Below are 24,797 nucleotides of genomic sequence, written 5' to 3'. Positions count from 1 at the left end.
ATTCATTATTAAAGATAGGTTAAAAAAAAGATTTTAGCCAAAATAATTTCTGTCAATACCCTGTATAGTAAGTAAAAAATGTCCTAAAATAGGGATTTGTCTAAATTATGGTATAATATAAATTATAGTATAGAATACTAGGGTGGAAACTTTTAAAATAATGTTGTAGAAACTCTTATTAATTTAAAAATAGAAGAGAACTTCCTTAACTAGAAAAAAAGGGCATCTATAACCTTACTTAATGGTGAAAAAAATGAATGCTTTCCCACTAACACTGAGAACAAGACAAAAATGTCCGTTCTCATAATTTCTATTCAAAATCATAATGGAAGTCCTAGATGGTGCAACAAAAAAAAGAGAACTACAACCCACACAAATTGTAAAGGAAGAAGTAAAACTCTCTCTTCACAATTGGTATCACTGTCTACATAATCACAAGGCATCTACAAAAAGAGATACTAGAATTAATGAGTCTAGGAAGGTTGTAGAGAATACAAGTCAATAGATAAATATCAATTATATTTCTATATATTAGCAATAAACTAGAAATTACATTTTTAAAAAGCACCATTTATAACAGCATCAAATACCATTAAAAATTTAATAATCTAACAAAATATCCATAGAAACTATATGATGAAAACTAGAGTTCGCTGATGAAAGAAACCAAAAAGGACCTAAGTACAGTGGAAGCACGGTTCCCGAACTTAATTCGTTCTGGAAGGCTGTTTGAGAAGAAATTTGTTAAAAAACTAATCTTTTTCCCCCATTACAAATAATGTAAATTGAATTAACCTGTTCCAGACCTCCATCCCTTTCTTATATACAGCACATATCTTATATACAGTACATCTAATGTACTGTTTAAACACTTCTTTTCTTAAATGTATTGAACCATTCCCTACTAGCCTTAAATGAATCACTTTTAGCATTCGGGCCAGGGATGTCTTTCAGGTCAGCATGTAGCATCTTTGCTTGTTCATACATCACTGCCTCAGAAATGGCTGTTACTGACTAATTGCTTTTCGTTTATTCAAATCAACAACCGTTTTTCTACCTCTTCAATTGTCTGTGATCATTTTTTCTTTCACTCCCTTGGCCAATTCTTAATGGCCTCTTTATGTTTTAAAATTTGCCAAGTGTTGATTGTTGATTTTGCCAACAACAAAAGCATTCTCTCCTTTGTTCGTTGCCTGAGAGATGTTTTTTGTCATGCTGAGGTATCAGCTTGAAAAGGTAGTTAGTTTGAAAACTGAAGTTTGGTTTGACAATCAAGAGATTTTTTTCTGTGAACAATTTAGTCCAGAACCGAATTGTTTCTTCAAAGTAACTTACAGATTTAACACAATCAGTTTAAAATTCCTATTAGAGTTGTGCTATGTTGTTGTTTTTGTATAAATCAAGAAGCTGATTACAATTTGTATGGAAAGACAAAAATAAAGAGAATACCCTAAACAGTTTGGAAAAATATAAAGTTCAAGGATTCAGACAACCTGATTTCTATACTTATTACATAAACTTATTATACAAAGACAGTATAGTATTGGCCAGAGGACAGACACAAAGATCATTGGAACAGAATGAAAAGTCTAGAAATAGATTCATACACATATAATGAACTGATTTAATTTTCAATAAAGGTGTAAAGGAAATACAATGGAGAACAAATAGTCTTTTCAACAAATGGTACTGAAATAATATAGTGGTAGGAATGAAAGAGTTTTCTGAAAGGGGAGGCAAGAATAAAACCACTGTTTTAACAAAAAAGACACAGAATAACAATTAGCAGAAGCATCAGTTTAACATGGGGCATACCTATGCCGAGAAGAATAAAAATTCTACAAAAGAGAGGGAATGAAGCAAAGATGTTCCTTATTTAGAAAATGTGTCAAGAAAAATAAGGCTGTATTGGCCCTAAAAAAGAAGTCTGTTTATTATCTAATGAATTTACTTATTCACTAAAGAAAACTAATTAATGGTACCTAATAATAACTATTCTAATGTTTCTGAAATAAAAATTAATAATGGGGAGAACTCTGTTAACAGAGTAAAGGGAGGCAGATTACAAGTCAAGACAAATGAACTATTCAGTAATCACAACACTGGGTAACAATCTCTCAAAACTTCATTTTTCCTCATTTGAAAAAAAGAGACAATATCTATTCCCTTCTTCATCAGTTTGAAGAATCAAATGAAGTAAGGCAGTAATAAGAGTGCCTTAAATACTAAAACAAGACATCTTCAATACTAAAGATCCAGCAGGCATTTTACCTAGCTTTTGTAAGTGATGTAGGCTCCTTATCATTAAGCATTTCACAAGGGAACTTCAGGGAGGGATGTAGAAGGTATTGAAAACAAACTGTTGAGAAGAAATGAAGGGGAGGTTAGGTAGTTGATGTCAATGAATCTGAAAAAGGATGCCATGTACTTAAGAGACAAATGTCTGGGGTAATCACTAGAAAGATGAACAAAGGTAAGCAGCCAAACAGGGATGACCACAGTGATGAATCAGTTCATCTTAGCCCTCACTTTCTCTGAACAACTTTGTTGATTAGTTTATTTGATTAACAAGTATTTACCGAGTACCTACTGTGTATGATGTTCTCTGTTGGTGTTGAATCAAAATCAAGATTTATAAGGCACATCTCTGATCCTAGGAACATCATTACACTAAGTACCTATCTGAGCTCCAGGAACTATGCTCAGTTCTTTATATTACTTCATTTAATCTTCACAATGGCCCTATAAGGTAGGTAATGTTGTTATCTCCATTTCACAGTTGAAATTAAGACTAGCCTAACAGAACTTGCTTCTGTTTCCAAAGCTGGGCTTTTGACTGCTATACTAAACTGTTGGTGATGAGAGGAAAGGTATATAAGGAATCAAGACACCGAAGAGTCACTATGGGACGTCTGGATCTGGTACAGGTGTAAAGTTCAAAACTCTAGTTTTGGTACCTAGAAGCAAAAACATCCAAAGGAGATAGTAGAGGTAACCCAGGGATAGAAACTTGCATTGTGCATACAGCAAAAGATGGAGCAGGCTTTATATTATTTGACATACAAAAAAATTTGTGTGGATTACAGGAATTCTTCAATTTACTCTAAGGACTTATGACGACAAGGTATCGGAAAAATAAAAATAATTCAATTTTATTCCAAAAGACTCTAAAACAAGATGGGTTTCTTAATATTAACTTATTAGAAATGAAGGTCTGACAAGGAGATATAAAATAATTTATTAACTAGATAGACTAGTACAGAGTAAACACCAAGAAACTAAAAACACATTTTTAATAAATTCAAATATGGATCTAGGCCTGAATGATAGAATTATATGATTGATGAACCCTTGAGATATAGTGTCTGTCTTGAAAAGCACACACAAAGCAATTTCAAGAGAAAATGGTTGTATCCAAATGGCTTTTAAAATAATGCTTACCTTATAATAGGAAAAAATTATAAAAATCTTAAACTAAGATCTCTAAATATATTAATAGGGCAAGATGACAAGCTAAAACAATATTATTCTAATTCCAAAACAATGGTAGAATGTGTTTCTGTTCTCACCTGGGTTTTAATGTTCTCGGGATCCTCAGCTTGGCTGTCTCGTTTTTGAGTGGGCTTCCAGGCATTCTCTGCCTTTTTCAGGTGCACGTCTTCTTTCACAGGGACTGTTATGATCTTCCTGGGCTCTCTTCTCTGGCCAGGTTGAGATCTCCGTGGTCCAACATTCAATAACTAGGACAAGAATATTCTTTATTATATCTACACAGAGTACTTACAATTTACTGTCTCTGCTGTGCTGCTCAAGTCAAGCCTGCTGATCACACAAACACTTCTAGATGCAAAGGTGAGTATTAGGCACTCAATTTAGATGTGATCTTTTTCTTGGGGGCAGTGGGGGTAGGGAGAGGAGGGCTTATAACAGTATCAATGTAATGTTCTCCACCACTACAATTTTAGATCCTGAAGTCATAAATGAAATAAAGTGAAGTAAAATTATACTCGATAAAGCTGTTGTTCCTCACCGAAAAAGACTACCCTTAACTGAAGCTCTATTTTTTACTAGTTGTAACTTGGAACTGGTCACTTTGAATAACTACAAAAATTCACATGCAGTAATAATCAGTTAAAAACCTGCTTCAAAAACTGGGTTTCTAAACTTCCAGTGTGAAATGCAAATACCACCTTATCATGAAATTCTTTATAGCAAAGACACCCAACTTCACTGCAGATGTTAATGGATCCCCTTTAAATTTGCTGAGCCAGAATTACTAAAATAAGCCTTTCTTATATCATTAATAAGATCAAACTAAACTTGCTCCCTGAAAAAAATGTTTTCCTATCTTTGTTCCTCCTAGAGTCCCACTATATTCATTCTGTTAAAACCAATATATGCTGGCATATGTAATACTTTCAACAATAAAAATTTTTAAAAACACACACACACACACACACACACACACACAAATATATATATGTATATGCTACATCAAATTCTTGGAAATAATTTTGCAACATTAAATATTTGGGTTGATAGTAAGCCTACCAGATCTATTGTACAATGAGAGCCTTTACATTTTCTAATATAGCATTCTCTAAGTGCTGAGTAAATATTGCCATTAGATTTCAAGAGGGAAGAAAAAAAGCTGAACATAGCACGTGTAGATAAGAATCATATCTCACTTAATACCTCAATACTGCCCTTTTGAATTCATATAAAGCTTCATGAAAGGAAGTAGTAACTTAAATGTCATGCTTTCTATAAAAAGACAGTTTCTAAGAGAGGCATGGTCTGAGGCCTAAACTGAGAAGCTTAAAATCCTTTAAACATCACTCATTCTCAGAATTACTCTTATAGTTCACCATTTGCCCTAATTAGAAATGGCAGTATCAAGAATGTATCAGGTCCAGCTGGCATGGCTGAGTAGTTGAGCACTGAACTATGAATCAGGAGGTCAAGGTTCGATTCCTAGTCAGGGTACATGTCCAGGTTGTGGGTTCGATCCCCAAGGTGGGGCGTGCAGGAGGCAGCCAAACAATGATTCTCTCTCATCATTGATATTTCTGTCTCTTGCTCCCTCTCCCTTTTTCTCTGGGGGAAAAAAAAAGTATCAGAATGAAAAGTTAGAATTTCTAGGCAATATACGCCAATTTGTCTAATATATCCAGCCAAGAACTCAGTACTAATGATATGATCTCAGAATATTTGGTAAACATTAAAAAAACTAAGGTCAGATAAACCTAGAGGCAACAGGCATGGTATAACAAAAGATTACTAAAGAAGATCTTCAGACTAAAAAATTATTGACAGGAAACAGTTGCTAAACCAGGTAAGTACTACTATAACAATTATTTATTATGGAAACTTTGATATGATAGCCCAGAAAAAAGAGTTCTATTAACAAAATGCAGTGAACCAAATTCTGTATGGTTTTATAATTTAGGTTATATTCTAGTGTTAATTCACTAGGGTTAATCTCTTTTTCAATGCTTGGATAAAGTTCAAATATACTATCACATCACAAGATATTTAATTTAATCCATGCATTTACTCATAAAAATTTGTCAAGGACAAGGTTTTCTGGGTGTAATGAAAAGTTATTATATAAAAATCACGAAAGCATGATTTAGAGATACAATTTAAAAAAATATATGTTTTATTGATTTTTTACAGAGAGGAAGGGAGACAGAGAGTTAGAAACATCGATGAGAGAGAAACATCAATCAGCTGCCTCCCGCACACTCCCCACTGGGGATGTGCCCGCAACCAAGGTACATGCCCTTGACCGGAATCGAACCTGGGACCTTTCAGTCGGCAGGTCGATGCTCCATCCACTGAGCCAAACCGGTTAGGGCAAGAGATACAATTTTAATCATGTTTAGATAAAGTCAGAAACTGTCCATTTCCAAAAAGTACTGTAAGCATCAATAATATGCCTTGGGATTTGAATCTAGAAAGTAACTTATGCCACATCTCTTTACTTGTCTCAAAACACATATGTGAATTTCAAAGAAGCAGCATAGAGGTATGAGCTATATTACTAAATAGGTAACAACAATGTTTCAAAGGAAAAAAAGTTTTGAAAAGCTGTTAGTCCAGGATAAAAAAAGTTAAAATTAAAACCCATGGCAAGTGCCCAAGACAAATTTTAAAACTATGTTTCTATCTCTAGATAGAATTAATATACTGTTCACAAATATTTATCCAACTGTATTGAGTTCTTCAAGATATTTATTATACTTATAAATGCTTAACATGCTTAATTAATTACTCTCTAATTTTCTCATGTTTACACTCTGGGAATGAATTCACTGTCTGGAACATCAGTGCCTGGAAGGACTGTGGTGCAGTGCAGAAAAGCAGCAGACAAAAAAACTGTGGGCTCTTGAGTCTAATTTTGTCACTTATGAGTTAAGTTACTGTGAGCAAGTCTCTTAACTTTGTTGAACTTAAGCTTTCTAATGTATTAAATGCTTGTCCTACCTACAAAGTTATTATGAGAATCATGGAATGTAAAAGCACCTTAAAAACTAGGTATCATCATCAATACCAAAGAACAAAAAGAACTTTAAAAAAAGTGATATGTAGATTGGTGTAATTACCTTTAAACATTTCGTGTCCTGCCAGACCAGTGTGGCTCAGTAGTTGAGCACTGACCTATGTACCAGGAGGTCAAGGTAGCCCAGGTTGTGGGCTCAATCCCCAGTAGGAGGTGTGCAGGAGGCAGCCAATCAATGATTCTCTTTCATCATTGATGTTTCTATCTCTCTCTCCCTTTCTCTTCCTCTCTGAAATCGATAAAAAATAAAAAAAGTAAACATTTCATGTCCTTTTTGTGTGTATGACAATTTAATACAAATTGTCAAATGTTTAGTATCCTTCAGAAGTTGCACCATATATAATGTTTATGAAAGGCAAACAAACTCTAGGATCCAGTGCTAAGAATTATGAAGTGTAGAGAAAGAAATAAAGCCTGGTCTTCTTGATTGAAGGACAGACAATCATGATTAATACTAGAAAAGGAACTTTAAGGCGTAATGTGCTCAGTGTCCACAAATGTCACAACTAAAGAGCCAAAATTTGGGGTTGATTAACTAGTAAGCCTCATTTCTTTTTTTCAGGTGAGCAGGAGGTTTAAATTTTTACCCACTCTGATATATATTTTTAAAATATATTAAGTAAGAAATTACATCCATCTGTTTTCAAATTTAATACATTGCTTTTATGTCATTCACAGACTATAATCTGAGACATTTCTGCTTACCTGGATAACCAAAGAAAATAAGACCAATTGAAAGGGCGAGGACTACGCCCTCCATCTTACCCTGGGTCCTCCATTTTTGGGAAGAGCCATGTGCTCGGCAAGGCTTCTTCCCGGAAGCCCAAGCCTCTGCTAGCCACACCCAGGATTTACCACATCCTGTGTACCGACTTGCGCCTGGCCAACCGGCAGGACCCACAGTGCCCTTACTCCACCCCCCTATAAAACTCCTCGTTCCATCGGGCTAGGCCTCTCTCTGCCACCTGCTGCTGTGTCAGTAAGGAGGGTGGGGGAGCCAGACCTAGGTTTGAAATAAAGGACTCTTTGCTTTTGCATTGGACTCGCTGGCTCCCTGGTGGGCTCTTGGGAATCTTGAAATCTGGGCATAACACCAATATTCATCCTAGCAATTTTTAAAGGGGGACAATCAAATGTTCTTTTAAGAAGAGAGGAAAGCATGATACAAGCTCAGGAAAACATTGTCCCTACAATTTTAATAATAGCTCAGCTAATCTCAAAGTTAATTGAAATGAATATGAATGACAAGTTAGTATAGGTCTATAGACCACTGCTCAATACATTTCTTTTGAGATACTCTGTGATGTTTGCCAATAGATTACTATTAAAATACCACAACCGCCAAGTAATTTGACTTTTAAAAGCACCTGGGTGCTTTCAATTGCTATGCAGTTTACTGTCCAACAAAGGACTTAGATGTTGCCTGGTCGGTTTGGCTCAGTGGTTGAACTTCAACCCATGAACCAAGAGGTCACCGGTTCGATTCCCAGTCAGGGCACATGCCCGGGTTGTGGGCTCAATCCCTGGTGGGGGGCATGCAGGAGGCAGCCGATCCACGATGTTTCTATCTATCTATCCCTCTCCCTTCCTCTCTCTCTCTAGAAATCAATAAAAACATTTTTTAAAAAGACCACTGTGTTGGAAAATTATATGTAACTGCATCTGACATATTAAAACAACAACTATGTAATAAAAATATTTAGTAACAAGTCTGTTGCAGAAAAATTTATACTAAGAGTTATGGGTATTTAAACCATATTATGAAGCATACCTAGCAGATATTAAGATTTTGGGATAGTAATTATTTATAATCCAATTTGGAAGCTGGCAAAATAACTAGAGGTATAGAACCAATAAACTATAAAGAGTATGGCTGTTGCTTTTTTTTCAAACAGCATTATTGATTGTTCCTTTATATGTTAGATATAATAGCCTAGGAAATTCCCATCTGTACCTAAGCCAATATATCAAAGGAAGCTGGACAAATTAAATGGAGAATATTTGTTAGCTATGGGAGATGTGGAAGAATAATTACTTGCCTTAAAGCAATAGATTTCTTTTGAGATAACTGTGATGTCTGCCAACAGATTACTATTAAAATACCACGACCACCAAGTAATTTGACATTTTTAAAGGACCTGGGTGCCCAGCTGGTGTGGCTCAGTAGTTGAGCATCATGGTTTAATTCCTGGTCAGGGCACATGTCCACGTTGTGGGCTCGATCCCCAGTGTGGGGTGTGCAGGAGGCAGTAGTAGATCAGTGATTTTATCTCATCACTGATATTTCTATCTCTCTCTCCCTCTTCCTTCCTCTCTGAAATCAATAATTTAAAAAAGAAAAAAAAAGCAATAGTTTGCAATTTTGCTTTAAAATTAGCTTGTGCCAGATGACAAAGCTATTTAAAGAAGTGAATTAAACAATTAAAGCTGACGTTTTTGGAGACACTACAAATTCTTGATGATGGCTTATTTCCAGTCATATTACTTTGTATGCATCGAATAACACATTAACCTGATATATGTAGGCATACAGATTAGTGGGCAAACATACATTGTGATGGTTATTTTTAAAATTCATTTTCTAATTTCAATATTTTAAGAGATATAGCTTATTCTCAATTCACAATATTTTCTTTTTGTTATACCTAATTAGCAGACAATAGCAACTTGGTAATGAAAGAGAAGAATACACTAGAAGAGATGTGGCAATACCTTTTGCAAGTAACATATGAGCAAAATTGAGCAATATGACAACCACAGATGCTGTTACCCAGAGATTAATCAAAATGACATCATTATTTCAAATGTTTGAGAAGCACAGATATAAATCAAAACAAAAACAAACGCTGACAGAAATATAAATTTAAACCACCAAAAAGGAAAATAATGCTGAAAAATTAAGTATAACATGGTTTCTAGAAAAGAAAGCTGCTTTCTAAGACTTTCTGGTGAGGCAATTAAAATTCTATAAAAATTTTATCTTAGCATTTAGAGTATATACAGGTTAAATTTCAAACCTGTGTGAGAACAGAGTATTATACACACAGAGGTCTTTCCATGGTGGTGCTCAGTAAATACTATGCTTTAAATTAAAGAGATTTTCTGTTTTTACAAAGCCTCCATCACAGTGTATGCATTTAAATATTTTCAATCAGGCTGCTGCTGGCAAACAATCAAATAATTCAAATACCTACAAAGTGACATTTGTTTTCAGACGGTGTAGTCTTATTTCCAAGCAGGTTTCAAAAGTTGCCATTACAGAAATAAAAAGGTGATGGGGAAATAAAAAGTGTCACCTTACATAAAAATATTTTTACAAACATAAAATAGTCTTAAAACAGGGTGATCTGCAAAGGTACACCAGACCCTAGCATCTCCAGAACTTGAAGTGCTCTCAAGCCATTCCAACTTGGGAAAAAAGAGGCATTCACATTATTGGCAACTTTCCCCCATGCTTTCTGCAAGTCTACAAAGCATGGAGCAGGCTGAGCCTGCCAAACCCTGCACAGGGCAGTGCCCCAGCATAACTCCATTGGTGATGCCACTTCCACCGCTGAAGAGCCTGCCACTAGGGGGTGTAAAGGCAATCTGCAGTTGACTAACACTGCACTCTTTTGTGTGTGTCATTTGTTCATATTTTCACTTCATGAGCTATAGTAAGTGAGAAATCAAAACATAAAATATTATAACATCATAAGCTATTGTTAAAAAACCCAAAAATAAAAACAAGGATTCAGCGCACCCCTAGAGGCAGGCTCTTCAGGGGTGGATGCGACATCGCCAGTGGAGTGCAAGTTGGGGCTTTGCTCTGTTCCAGAATTGGCAATCCATGCCTGCTCTGCACTTTGCAAATCTGTAGAAACAAGGACAAAGAATGACCATTAGCTGAAAGTCATCAGAGATCTCTACTATATCAGGACACCTCAGAACAAAATAGGAATCATACTCAAGGTTGGCTCTATTTTTTAACCCATTTGCAGGTCATTTCAACTGGGGGTGAAATATATATACATATACATAAAACTTAAGGCCAAATTAATGTAGACCAGCTTTTTTCAAGTAAAAACGACTCAAGTGTATTCTTAATTTACTTTAATATTAGTTTGGAAAGGACAGTCTTCACCTCTTCTACTCTTCTTCCTGCTTAAAGGAATCAATGAATAAAAGCTGCGCTCTCGGCTTTAGACAAGATGGCATAAGTGTTTGACAGTTTCTAATTGAGTTGTAGGAAACTTGCACTTACCGATACACCTCTTCCACCAGGGCTTTGCCTTCCAAAATCTGCAAAGGCTGGGGTAAAATCTGGTCCTCGAGGCAAAACCCGAGGGTCTAGAGTTCGCAATTTGGGTTGGTTGATCTGTATGAAGAAGCAAAGGAAAGCTTAACACAAGTTCCAGAGCATCTGCTACCACAAAGACAAAAAAACTTAGACTGAAGAGTTATGTCAACTTAAATGGTAACCACTGGCATCCTTAACCAGCGAAAGTCCAATCTGAACCTGGATAGCTTCTTCTGGGCGAGCCTTAGAGCCCTTCAGGCAACAGTGGTTTTCTGATGCCCTGGAATTCCAAACGAGGCTAGACAGTCATTTAACTAGTCAAGACCAGTAGAATGACAAAGACAAACTATTTTGAGATCCTATAACTAGGGTCAAATTTTAGGGCATCAGACCAATCTGCCTATGAGAATCCTGCTATTGATCATTTTTATTTTGTTATATTTTTAAAAATATATTTTATTGATTTTTTACAGAGAGGAAGGGAGAGGGATAGAGAGTTAGAAACATCAATGAGAGAGAAACATAGATCAGCTGCCTTCTGCAAGCCCCCTAATGGGGATGTGCCCGCACCCAAGGTACATGCCTTTGACCGGAACCGAACCTAGGACCCTTGAGTCCGTAGGCCGACGCTCTATCCACTGAGCCAAACCGGTTAGGGCTTTATTTTGGTTTTGATGCTATTGATTTATGACTAGAACAGCCTGTATTCTGAATGGACAATAAATGACAAAAGGAGATTATGTTTCACATGTGATAACATTTAAAATCTCACTTTGTATTGCCAATCGAAGTTACCTGGCTTTGTATAGGCAAAGAATATGACTGTAGACGCAGCAAAGCTAAGTAGCTCAGCGAGAAATCAACAAAAGATGGGCCAAGGTCAGAAACGGTTAAGGTAGGAAGACAGGAAGGAATATTTTCTTTTTTTTAAAAAAATATATTTTTATTGACTTTTTACAGAGAGGAAGAGAGAGGGATAGAGAGTTAGAAACATCGATCACCTGCTTCCTGCACACCTCCTACTGGGGATGTGCCTGCAACCAAGGTACATGCCCTTGACCGGAATCGAACCTGGGACCTTTCAGTCTGCAGGCCGACGCTCTATCCATTGAGCCAAAGCGGTTAGGGCTGGAAGGAATATTTTCTAAGAGAATAATCTAATTCAGTGGATATAACAATTGCCTTCTGAAGCAGCCTTAAATTAGCACTGCCAATCAATCACTCAACTGTCCTCACATAAGTACCAAAGAGAAAAGACTTAGATAGCAATAGAAATAAGAAGACCTGTTACTATCAGAGTAAAATAATACGAATAATGTCTGGATAAGCCGCTACTAGAAACCTGTCTTTTTTAATCTTCACCTGAGGAGTGAAGATTTTTTTCCACTGATTTTTCAGAGAGTAGAAGAGCGGGTGGAGGAAGAGGAGAGGGAAAGGGGGGGGGGGTAGAGAGAGAGAGAGACTAGTTGCCTCCAGCATCCCAGGTATGTGCCCATGCCTGGGAATCAAATTGCAACCTTCCCTTGTGCAGGCCGATGCTCTAACAACCACTGAGCAATGCCAGCCAGGATTAGAAATCTTAGTAAGAGGAAGATCTCAATCTATAAGATATTTACCCTCTACTTTGATTAGGGATTAATAGTTCCTCTTCAAAGCAAAAATATTTCAAGCTTCATCACCAGCACTGGTTCATCACTGATTTACAGGAATGCTTGGGCAGGTAAACATCTGACTTCACTTTTTTAAATTTAATAAACATCCTATATAATAAAAGCCTAATATGCTAAGTGTCCAGTCCTCTGTACAACCAATCAAAGCGTAATATGCTAATGATATGCTAAGGCCTCTCAACCACTATGATGTGCACTGACCACCAGGGGGCACACAGTTGACCGGTCAACCAGTCGCTATGACCTGCACTGACCACTAGGGGACAGATGCTTCAACCAGTAGATTAGCTTGCTGCTAGGGTCTGGCCAATTGGGACTGAGCAAGGAGCAGGCCTAAGCCGTCAGTCAGACATCCCCCAAGGGCTCTAGGACTGTGAGAGGGTGCAGGCCGGGCTGAGGGACCCCCACCCCCCAAAGTGCACGAATTTCATGCATCAAGCCTCTAGTACAAAATAAACACTGACTGTACTAATTTTCTGTATGCACCATTAAGGTCAGATGTGAAGATAAAGGATGCCTATTTATATGCAGAGGATTAGACTAATCATTACAAGAATCTATTGGGGGAATTTTGAGATATACATTACTTGAATTATGTTGACTCCTATTTCAGTTTGATCTACCTTCCTAAGTTTCTGACCTGCCCTCAATGGCATTCTAATTCCATACTGAAATTGCAGGACAGTGGGGAAAGAGGTCGGTATCACTTTCACTTTAGCTATATTAGCCAAACCGACAATTTTCACCACATCAGTAAAAAATAGCTATAATAAGCAGACAATTAAAAAATTTTAAAGCTTTATCACTCAAATATGGGTCAAACCCCATTATTATTATAAGAAATTTGACAATCCAATAATATTTAGGAAAACTTTAACTCTTAAACATTATATATTTTAATTGAAACACCATTTAGTCTTACAATTCCTAAAAATTGCTCATACTTCACATATTTGCACTGATAATAAAAACCCATTCTTGTCCTGGCTGGTGTGGATCAGCTGGTTGGGCATTGCCCTGTGTACAGAAAAGTTGCTGGTTCAATTGCTGAGTAAGGGCACACGCCTGTGTTTCCCACTCGATCCCCGGTGGGGTATGTGTGGGAGGCAGCCAATTCATGTTCCCCTCTCACATCTATGTTTCTCTCTCCCTCTCCCTTCCTTTCTCTCTAAAAAAAAAATCAGTAAAATATAAAAACACACACAAACAAAAACAGTTCCCACCAAAAAGATATCACTACCTGAGTACACAGCTTACCTTGTCAAGAACTACATCACTGATGGGAGGCAGACCCTCTGGTTTCTGTATACAGGCTGGCATGAACTGAAAGTCCAACAAAAACTCCCTGTCATACTGCTTCTTGCCTTCAGTATCAGCAGGCTTCCAGGATTCTAGAAAAAGGCATGCAGACAGAACAAACTGTCTATGAGGTCATTATATGTATATCCAGTAAAAATACAAATCCGATTCCAATATTTACTTTATCTCATCATAAACAAACACAAAGGAAATACTGAGCTACAGTCAGAAAATGCCATGTAAAGATTTTAAACTGTCATTTGTTCTTTTATTCCTTCTGGGTACCCCTGGATAGTAAAGTGAGCTGAAGTAAGTTGATATAGGAACCATTCATAAACACATTAAGCAGCCTTTGGCCAGGGCCATTTAATAATCCTCATAAAATAAATTACCATGCCAATAAACAACTCAGAAATAAGGAACTTGCTAGTACTCTTGGTTTCAGGAAAAAGAATACTTTAGTTATTCACTTGGAAATGTTATTTTGGAGAAAAATGTAAAAAGACACAAAACACAATAACAAATAACTTATTTAAGATTCTGGCCCTAGTTGGTTTGGCTCAGTGGATAGAGCATCGCCTGCGGACTAAAGGGTCCCAGGTTCGATTCTGGCCAACAGCACATGCTCAGGTTGTGGGCTCAATCTCCCCCACTCCCCCCCCACCCCCACCCCCGGGGATGTGCAGGAGACAGCCAATAAATGATTCTCTCTCATCAATGATGCTCCTATTTTTCTATTTCTTTCCCTTCCATTCTGAAATCAATAAAAAATATATGTATGTTAAAAAAAAGATTCTGAAATGCTTAAGGCGCTAAAGAATTTTTTATCCCTGACTATAGTTGAATCTGAAAAAAATAAAATAATGTACTTGCTGGCTGAGCCAACTAAACTGGAGATGCACATATCTTTCTCTAAAAATCATGATACTAAACACTTCTCAGCTAATATTTTTTAAAATATATTTTATTGAGTTTTTACAGAGAGGAAGGGAGAGGGATAGAGACTTAGAAACATCGATGAGGGAGAAACATCGGCCAGCTGCCTCACGTACACCCCGCTACTAGGGATGTGCCAGCAACAAGGTACATGCCTCTGACTGGAACCGAACCTGGGACCCTTCAGTCTGCGGGCCGACGCTCTATCCACTGAGCCAAACCGGTTAGGGCTCAGCTAATATTTTTAATATTAACACTGCTTTTCTACTATTATTATTGTTAAGGCTTTCATTACTTACAACCCTATTCTCATTATATAAAGATAGAAAATTTCTTAGAATTTTTATTAAATAAAATACAAGTCACAATTTTTTCTTCTTTTTTTTAAGATTTTTTAATTTACTTTTAGAGAGAGGATGGGAGAAGGAGGGAGAGAGAGAGAAACATCAGTGTGAAATTGGGACATTGATTGGCTGTCTCCTGCATATCCCTGATTGGGGAATCAAGCCTGCAACCCAGGTATGTGCTCTGACAGGGAAATGAACTAGCAACCTTTCAGTGCATGGTGTGATGCCCAACTAACGGAGCCACACTGGCCAGGGCACTATTTTTTTCTTTTAATTAACAAAACTCTCATCAAAATCAGGCCTCAGCTCACTTCATGACAGCTCACTTCTTTTATTAGTGGTTCCTAATGTGTAGGTCATAGACTTACTGACAGTCTGTGAGAATTTTACAGTTTTTAACCAAATCTTTATTAGCATATTATATTCGTTAAAAGGTAGTTTACTGGATCTAAATTTTAAATTGCCTTTTCCCCCAATTACTGTTAGTGTACATTACAGGAGTAATAGGCAGTTGGGGTTATAGTTGTGCATTTTTTCCTTGCCAAACTGAAATATAAAAATATAATCCACAGTCCTAAAAATGACAATAGTGTATCAGTTTCCTGAAGGATTGGTGGTGGCCACAAATGCATGGTAATATGATACAAGCCTAGATCTTTAGAAGTAATTTCAGAGTTCTAAAGTTAAAAAAAATTACAATCGCATAATCTTACAATTTCATAAAGACCATTAGCAGCAGTAAGTGCAGTATATTAAGGGAGTATTAATCAATGACTTTCAAACATTTTTGACTACAACTCACAGCAAGAAATATAATGACTTCATGACTCAGAACAAACATAAATAAGTTTCTGAAACAATATTACCCTTACTACATGTAATGTACTGACATTTCCCCCCTTTAATCCTCACCCATGGATATGTTTTTACCAATTTTAGAGAGTGGGGGAGAGAGAGGTATTGATTAGCTGCCTCCTGCACTGGCCCAAGTAGGGATTGAACCTAGGGATGTGCCTGACTGGTATTCAAACCCATAACCTTTTGGTGTATGGGGTAACACTCCAACCCGCTGGCCAGGGTCACACTGACATTTTTTACTGTATTTTCCTCTTAAAAAATTGTTGGTTTTAACTCACTAAATTAATTTCACAACCTATTAAATGGTTTTAAACATTCAGTTTGAAATACACTGGTTTAGATTATTTCTGAAGTCTGATATCTTACATTCAAACCCTACCTCAAAACAGAAGTCACTCCAGATTTGGCATACTAAGAAAAACTTCCCCTACCCCAAATTTTCTATCAAACGAACCAACCATGATTCTCCACCACACCAAATATCTCCACAACCTCAGTCAATCCTGGTTACAGAGTATTGGGACAGAAGTGTAATATATTTGATGATGTTTAAAGCTGCGAGACTTTCTCAGGTTTATCATATATTTCACAGGGCACTTCCCATCCTTCAGATGCTCAGTGATACAATCTGACTGCCCCTGACTCATTACTGGAGTTCAAGCCTTGTGAAATGATGAGTACACTCTCAAGGGACATGGTCGTATCTGAAATATCCCTTTCACAGTAAAATTAAACATGCATTGTGGAAGCCAACCAGCCTACCGCTGGCTGATTCTCTTTGCCAGCTGCACTTCCAACGCCAGCAAAAGCAGAACACTAGCATCAGACATCACTTCCACCAACACAGAACTCTCTGGATTTGCTAATGACTAACTTTTGCCTGCTGATCTGTTCTTTAAATGCTACACTATGATAAGCTTCTTCCTTCCATCCACTATTTCACTAGAAAGAGGCAACATTTCTCTAATATTGCAGTAGAACAAAGGGAAAAAGGAAAGATGTACACAGGAAGACAGGATACACTTACCTGGTTTAAATGGGAATGTGACCCCTTCACCAGAACTATCAGTGGAGCCTGAATTAGCATCTATTCCTTCGCTCTCAGAAACACTCTCAGCACCATTACGTACAGGCTCAGCTTCTTCTCCATTTTCTTCCACAGCTTTCACTTTTTTTAGGTCTGAGGAATCTCTCTCAGGATGAAAGCCTTGGCTCATTTTATCCTGCTCAGATTCAAGTATTTTGTCACCTGAAAGTTCCTCTTCAACTGTAAGCTAAAGCATAAGTGAACACAGAGGTTATATTTTTTTCACTGTGTGTAAATACACCTAACCCTCTTCAAGAGGATAGGAAAACTCGCCACTCAAGATAAGGATGTCTGTGTGCGGCACAGGATACTAGGAAGGTAAGTTTACTCAAAAACACTTTCTCATTTCATCTCCGGGGATAGTGCAGATAATTCAAATGGCTACTGAAATGCTTTAACATGACTAATGAAATCTAAATGTACCAAAGATTAGAAAGGAAAGAACCGGTAATCCTTGGCACTTGAAGGACATGAAACAGTCCAAGTCAAAAATCTAAAACATGACTACCCTTACCACTACAGCTCCGCAAATATAAAAAGAAACACTACAGGGTATTTTTTGTGCTGTCCTCTGGCGGCAAAATAAAGTTCAATGAATAGTTTAAAGTAACTAAGTCCCACAAAGCTGCTCATCTCTCGTTTTACATGGACACCATTTGTTAGGTAAAATCTATTTTGTTTATTGACTATTAGAATACTCTGAGACTGTGACCTTATTCAAATAATGTATGAAAAAAATGCTTGAAATGTATCCCCTAGGAAGAAATCTGGGTCCTAGTGCATCCTGACTATTTTTAAAAAGCAAAATAGGACCGAGTTATTCACCATAATAGTTTTCACTATTTCAGTTCAAGTTATCAAAAAATGGATTTCTTAAGGGCCATATGAACTTTCAAAACACATGAGGACAAGTTCTTCATGAACTTTAAGCCTCTTTCTTTTTCATGAAGGGTAAGCACTCTGAAAATAAGCCTTTGAAAAAAGTGCTCAGAGGAAATAGGCATTCCAGCTGATAAATTTGCACAAGGAGAGTAAAAAAATAGACACTGTTGAATTGCTTCAACAGAAAGTTGTGTAAAAGAATGTCATATACTCCAGAAAGTGGTTACTCCAATTGATTTATGAAATTATGTTTATTTAAAAATTAAAGAGTTACAAATCCTACTTTGTTACAGTAATTATAACAGGTATTATTAGTAAATTTCTCCTACCATACATTAGATCAGTGGTTCCCAAACTTATTTGGCCTACCGCCCCCTTTCCAGAAAAAATATTTCTCAGTGCCCCCTGGAAATTAATTTGTTTAAAATTTTAATAGCAATTAAACAGAAAGATATATGTATTAATGTTTCTACCTTTTTCGTAAAATATAGTAAAGAAAGGTGTAAATTAGAAACATTGAAGTTTGAAATTATGAAACTATTTATTGAACTCAGAATAGAAAGGTAATACAAAAAAAAGTTAAAACAAATGCACCTGTGGCCATCATCGCCCTCCTGGATCGCTGCAGCACCCACCAGGGGGCGGTAGCACCCACTTTGGGAATCACTACATTAGATAATGATGAAAATATACTAAATTTAAAAATGTGATAAGCAGAAACAGATAGTTTTTAGGTCTTGTTTCTACAATGGAATAGTTAAGTACACAAACACACACACACTTTCTCGCTACATGAACAGGGGGAGACAGTATGGTAAGAGGAAGACAGTAGGGTAGCCTTCAAAAGAAAGACAAACACAAAAAATCCAAAAAAATAAAGGCTGAAATGATTTCTTTTTATAAAACATGGCAGAAAATAGATAATCTTTTCGACTTTGAGAAAAACAAGATCTACTAAGTTTGAATCATGAGCTAGCAGCCTTACTTTTTCTTATTGTATATTCTACTACAGTCTAAATGAAGTCATAATGAACTGCAATACCACTTTAAAATTAAGTACAGGTCATCAAGAAGATCTTTAATAATGTGACATGTAAATGGCACTAAAGCTTATTAAACAGCAGAATACTCTTTAAACAGCAGTATACTGTTATTCTATATACAATTACATAGAATCCTTAATTTGGATCTTGTTAAAATGTGAAAAAATGCTGTTTTAAAGAACAGCATTTTGTGTAGAGGTTTGTGTAGAGGTTGTCATGGTTGAAAAAATCCCGAAGAATTTTATAACATGTGAATATTATATGAATTCAAATTTCAATGTCCATCAATAAACATCATAAAATCAATAAACTATGAATAATCTATTGGATATTAAAGGAGAATGTATCACTTGAAAAGTTAACTTCTAAGTGGAAAAAGCAGTATAAGTTATTGCATGAATAACTAACAATAATTCAGAGAACACAGAATCTCTAAGGTATCTGAGGCACATTGTTAAAAGGTATATTTTTCGCCCCAGCTGGTTTGGTTCAGTGGACAGAGTGTTGGCCTACAACTGAAAGGTCCTGGGTTCAATTCCAGTTAAGGGCACATACCTGGGTTGTGGGCTCGATCCCCAGTACAGGGCATGTAGGAGGCAGCCGATCAATGAGTCTCTCTCATCACTGATGTTTCTATCTGCCTTTCTCCCTCCTCCCTTCCTCTCTGAAATCAATAAAAATACATTTAAAAAAGGTATATTTTTCAAGGGAACCCACAAAAATAGTGCATTAAATATTTCTAATGTTTTTTTTTTCTTTCAGCAGGAAAAAGCTCTATTCAACTAATTTGTAAATGTCTAAGAATTCTGAAATTGTTTACTCAGGAAATCAGATTTTAAAAAAGTACCTTATTGGTTGGACTGTCAGAAGTGAACTTTTTATAGGAATTTGTTTAAAGAATTTAGTTGAAAAAACTGCCTATTTAATGCATGAGTTTTTTAAAATGCTAAAAAATCAGATTGACAACAATGTATGTAACAAATAATGAAATGTCCTAAAATTTTAAAACAAATTTTAAGATGCCTTGACTAAAATTTTTAAGAGGAATCATCTTTTATGCTATCTTTCTATGCTATAATTTAAATAATGTAATAAAGTATTTACAATATTGAACAACCCAATATATAATCTAAAATAGGCCAATACCTGAAAGGGCTAAAACCTTCCTAAGGAGAGCTTGACGACCAGTGAAAATGAAGACAATGACAGCCAGTGTGTACTAAGGTACTTTAATAAATGCTCAATTTTATGAAAGGAAGTTGGATTTCTGAAAAAAGCCTGTCTGCAAATGACCAAATGCCTTTTTATTATACTTAGAAAATATAAGGTTAAGAAAAAAGTGATTGGTTCAGAATGAGTCAAAATAGTTCTCATGTATGAAGAATGATAATCTAAACCAGGTTTTAGCAAACTATATGGCTCATGGGCCACATGGCTCATCACTTGTTTTCTATCGTGTCAAAGCTAAGAGTGATTTTTACATTCAGAATGGTTAAAAAAATCTGAATAATATATATTTTTAAATATTCTTTTATTTTTATTTTTTTAAATATACTTTATTGATTTTTTTACAGAGAGGAGGGGAGAAGAATAGAGAGTTAGAAACATCGATGAGGAAGAAACATCGATCAGCTGCCTCCTGCACACCTCCTACTGGGGATGTGCCCGCAACCAAGGTACATGCCCTTGACCAGAATCGAACCTGGGACCCTTCAGTCCGCAGGCTGATGCTCTATCCACTGAGCCAAACCAGTTAGGGCTGAATAATATTTTATGACACATGAATATTATATGAAATTTCAGTGTTAATTAATAAAGTTTTGCTAAAATATAGCCATGCTGATTAGTTTACACACGTCTATGGCTGCTTTTGGGTTACAGCAGTAGAGCTGGGAAAGTGTGCCAGGGATCATGCAGTCCACAAAGCCTGAACTATTTCCTATGGGATCCATTCCCTAAAGAGGGTGAATATGTGAAGGCACAGGAATGGTGTCTACTCATTTAATATTCAGTAATGCTTAGAAATCTAGCCACAAGGCAAAGAAACATGATGCATAATAAGAGAAAGCTAACAAAAAAACAAACACACACACAGCTGAATCTAAAGAGTAATCAGTTTGAAGGGCATATAAATGATTGTCCTGCCTCTGGAAGGTATTTTATTCTCTATAAAAGCAACATTTTCTTGTTCATCCACAAGAAGTGCAACTACTATTTGCACCACTATAAGTTACTGCCAATTCTTATCCCAGTAACCACAATAAAATCACATCTATGAAATATTTTTGTGGTTGCTATGGGACTAACTGTGACATCAACAGAGCATCATATAATAGCAATGACAGGATAGGGAGAATTAACAAAGAGGTACTGTGTGAGCTGCTTGAAGAGGGTAAGAATTATAACTAGACACAAAAACCTTATGAAACAAATGTATTTAAAGTGATTTTAAAATAATTTCTGCACATAATATTATCATGTTAAAAATTCAGTAAAATTTTAATAGTTAGAAGAGTTCAAAAAGAAAAAAAGAGATAGTTTATATTACTCTTCATTTTTAATTTATTATTATTACTTTTTGTTAATCCTCACCCGAGGATATTTTTCCACTGATTTTTAGAGAGAGTGGAAGAGAAGAGACAGAGAGATAGAAATATTGATGTGAGATAGACACATCGATTGGTTGCCCCGCAAGTGCCCCAACAGGGGAAGGGAGGCCGCTGGGGATCAAGCCTGCAACCAAGGTCAGTGAACTTTGAGGTACCTGCCCTTGACCAGAATTGAACTCGAGACCCTTTAGTCTGTGGGACAATGCTGCTTCCACTGAGCCAAAACTGGCTAAGGCAGCTACTCTTCATTTATGAGCTGCAGTACACAGCACTAAAAATACTGAGATTGCAGACTATGGATTGTGAGAGCACTACTTAAGACTAACATCTGCCCATGTTTCTTCCTCACATCATCTGGACCTGATGTGCTATTACAAAATCGGTGTGGCTTAGTTCAAATGAACAAACCATATGTGAAAAGTTATCTTATTGAGATGACGTTAAAAGATGACAGATTCAAATAAATTTCCCTAAAATCTTCCTGATGACTTTTATCACTATTATTAATGGGTATTTATTTGAAAGAACTATCTTCATTTTTCTTTTTTTAAAAATATATTTTTATTGATTTCAGAGAGGAAGGAAGAGAAAGAGAGAAACATCAATGATGAGAATCATTGATTGGCTGCCTCCTGCACACCCCCAACTGGGGACTGAGCCTGCAACCCAGACATGTGCCCTTGACTGGAATCAAACCCAGGACCCTGCAGTCCACAGACTGATGTTCTATCCACTGAGCCAAACTGGCCAGGGCTCCATTTTTCTGTATTGGATTAGTCTTTCCATCTGGTTAATATAAGGAAAAATCCAATTAAAGGGACAAAAGGGTTAACCAAAAATTAATAACTTATTTTTTGCCATTTTAGAAGAGGTATTTGAAAGAGAGACAAGAATTCAATGAAACTGAACATGCTACTGAAAATCTTTTCAAATTCTGTAAATGTACTTTTAAAAAGTCAGACATTGAACTTGATATATCAAATTCTGCCTGGAAGACAGTATCAAGAAAGAGGTATAAACTTGTCTTGGGAAATGGCACCATTGTTCTGAAGATAGGCTAAAGAGACTTATTGCTGCCCCTTACCTCCAATTCTGCTTCTAACACCTCTTCAGTGGTTCGGGTCCGATCTTTTGGTTTCTTCCACATCTTTGGTGCAGTTATAGCTGTCTGAGCTGAAATACAAGATCAGGCTACCATTACTTCCCACTGCAAAGTTATGTTTGGAAATATTAGGTCTAAATCAGCGGTTGCCAACCTTTTGGACCTCACGGACCATCAGTGGTCCGCGGACCACCAATTAGCAACCACTGGTCTAAATAATATTTGTATTCAAATTTAGGAGAAGAAAAGAGGGCTTTCACCCATACTGAGGAGACAGATGAATGATAAAGTGAACAACTGTGTAGTGTGGCCCACAGGTTGCAATGGCAAATGTCTTGGGCACAAATTATTCTCATCAGCTCATGTAGACTTCCATGAGTGGCATAAGTTCCCCCTCCTACTTACTTCATGGTTAGGACATACCCAGGCTCATAATTCAGTAAATGGTGATTATCAATATAGGAAACTGGCCTACTAGTCAATTCTAGACACGGGCCTGCTTCTATTGCTCATCACCTATGTGATCATAAGCAAGTTGTACTTCTCAGGCCCCTGCACATTCAACTATAGTATAAGAGTGAGATTAGATGATATCTAAGGTTCCTTTTGAGCTACAAAAATAGTGAATCTCAGATTCTGTTTTTTAAAGCTTTCTAGACAAAAGGAAACTTTAAGGTTTCATTTGATAGGCAACACTTCTACAGCATTCAGTTCTCATTTCAGATCAATATTGTTGGCTCAGCCTTTTACATTGCTGGGGTGATAATTAAGAAAGAAAACTATTTTTACTGAATTATTCTATTGCATCAGAAGATCTAGATGAAAAATAAGGCTTACAAAGAATTTTAAAAAATTAATTTTTCTTACAAATTCCAAAATCATCCAACACTTGAATGTACAATTTAAACATCAGACAGCAAATAGATTACATTAAAGGAACCTATAGAAGGCAACACATGAGTCAACAGGTAGAAATGAGGTATTACAGGCAGGTGGGTAGGGAAGAGGAGTCAAAGAAAAGCCACTTAATAGAGACATTATCAAAAGTGAATAAACACCAAGCTGATTCTCTACAGAAATACAAGATCATTCATTTAGACTGAACCAACTGTTTCTCTGGGACAGCCTCAAATCTTTTTTGGAAGAACAGAATAGGAATACTAATACTGTCTTGGGGGACAACAAAAAGGAGACATTTAACACTCTTCTCAAATTACTGTACCATTAAAAAAACCCAATAACACCATAAACTCCTTTGTTACACCTCAAACCAATTTTTCTTTTTTCAAATATGTTTTTATTGATTTTCAGAGAGAGGAAGGGAAAAGGAGAGAGAGATAGAAACATCAATGACGAGAGAGAATCATCAACTGGCTGCCTCTTGCATACCTCCAACTAGGATTGAACCTGCAATCCGGGCACGTACCCTGACCAAGAATCAAACCATGACCTCCTGGTTCATGGGTCGATGCTCAACCACCGAGCCACAGCAGCCAAGCGCAAACCAATTTTTCTTTACCCTTCCTCCCAGGAACCGCACTGAACAAGAAAACATTATTAGACCAGCTGTTATTCTTCCTTTCTGGCCTACTCAAGGTAAACGATTTCCTCAAAGTATGAAGCTCAGATTACAGTGACTGTGGGTGGGTTTAAATCTGCTATTGCCTCGCAGTCTTTTGCTAAGTATATGTTCATGTATGTATGCATGCAGTGATCTCTTCATTTTTTTAATGGACTTTCTGATTTATAAAACCATCTGTTTTATGTGCATCTCTCCCAAATGCGTATGATTAATTCTGCTTCCACAGCAGAATCCTTTTTAAGAGTTTGAGGAACCTGTACATTTCATTTCAAATTTTGTTCCATATATGCATGAATTGAGCTCTAAATTCCATTCATGGAAAAGAAGAAGAACACTTTCTGGATGATTCTTTGGGATCAAATATAAACTTACCCTGCTTCTAAATAACAAAACCCAAGAACATATCAAATGTACTCAACACAAAAACATAAACACATTTCTTCCATGGGTAATGCATAACATTTAGTATGCTCTACAAAAAAAAAAAAAAAAAAAAAAAAAGCTACTTACGTAGCAGGGATTGTTACTCTCTGTAAGT

General features: G+C 36.5%; 1 protein-coding gene across 3 annotated transcripts in view; it reads right to left on the bottom strand.

The window, feature by feature from the left end:
- EIF4G3 (eukaryotic translation initiation factor 4 gamma 3) overlaps positions 1-24,797 on the bottom strand; it is a 284,695-nt gene that overhangs the window by 62,704 nt on the left and 197,194 nt on the right. For all 3 annotated transcript variants that reach the window (XM_081086926.1, XM_081086927.1, XM_081086925.1), the window contains 6 exons: positions 22,660-22,748; positions 16,982-17,228; positions 13,772-13,905; positions 10,809-10,922; positions 10,308-10,418; positions 3,570-3,740 (listed from right to left, as the gene is read on the bottom strand). In XM_081086926.1, coding sequence (XP_080943052.1) covers positions 3,570-3,740; positions 10,308-10,418; positions 10,809-10,922; positions 13,772-13,905; positions 16,982-17,228; positions 22,660-22,748 — 866 coding nt within the window. The remainder of the gene's footprint in view (positions 1-3,569; positions 3,741-10,307; positions 10,419-10,808; positions 10,923-13,771; positions 13,906-16,981; positions 17,229-22,659; positions 22,749-24,797) is intronic.

Source organism: Myotis nattereri (genome assembly GCF_964212035.1).
Source record: "Myotis nattereri genome assembly, chromosome: 3".
NCBI lineage: Eukaryota > Metazoa > Chordata > Mammalia > Chiroptera > Vespertilionidae > Myotis > Myotis nattereri.
The sequence above is the reverse complement of the archived record's forward strand: the minus strand, read 5'-3'. Positions and strand labels throughout refer to the sequence as shown.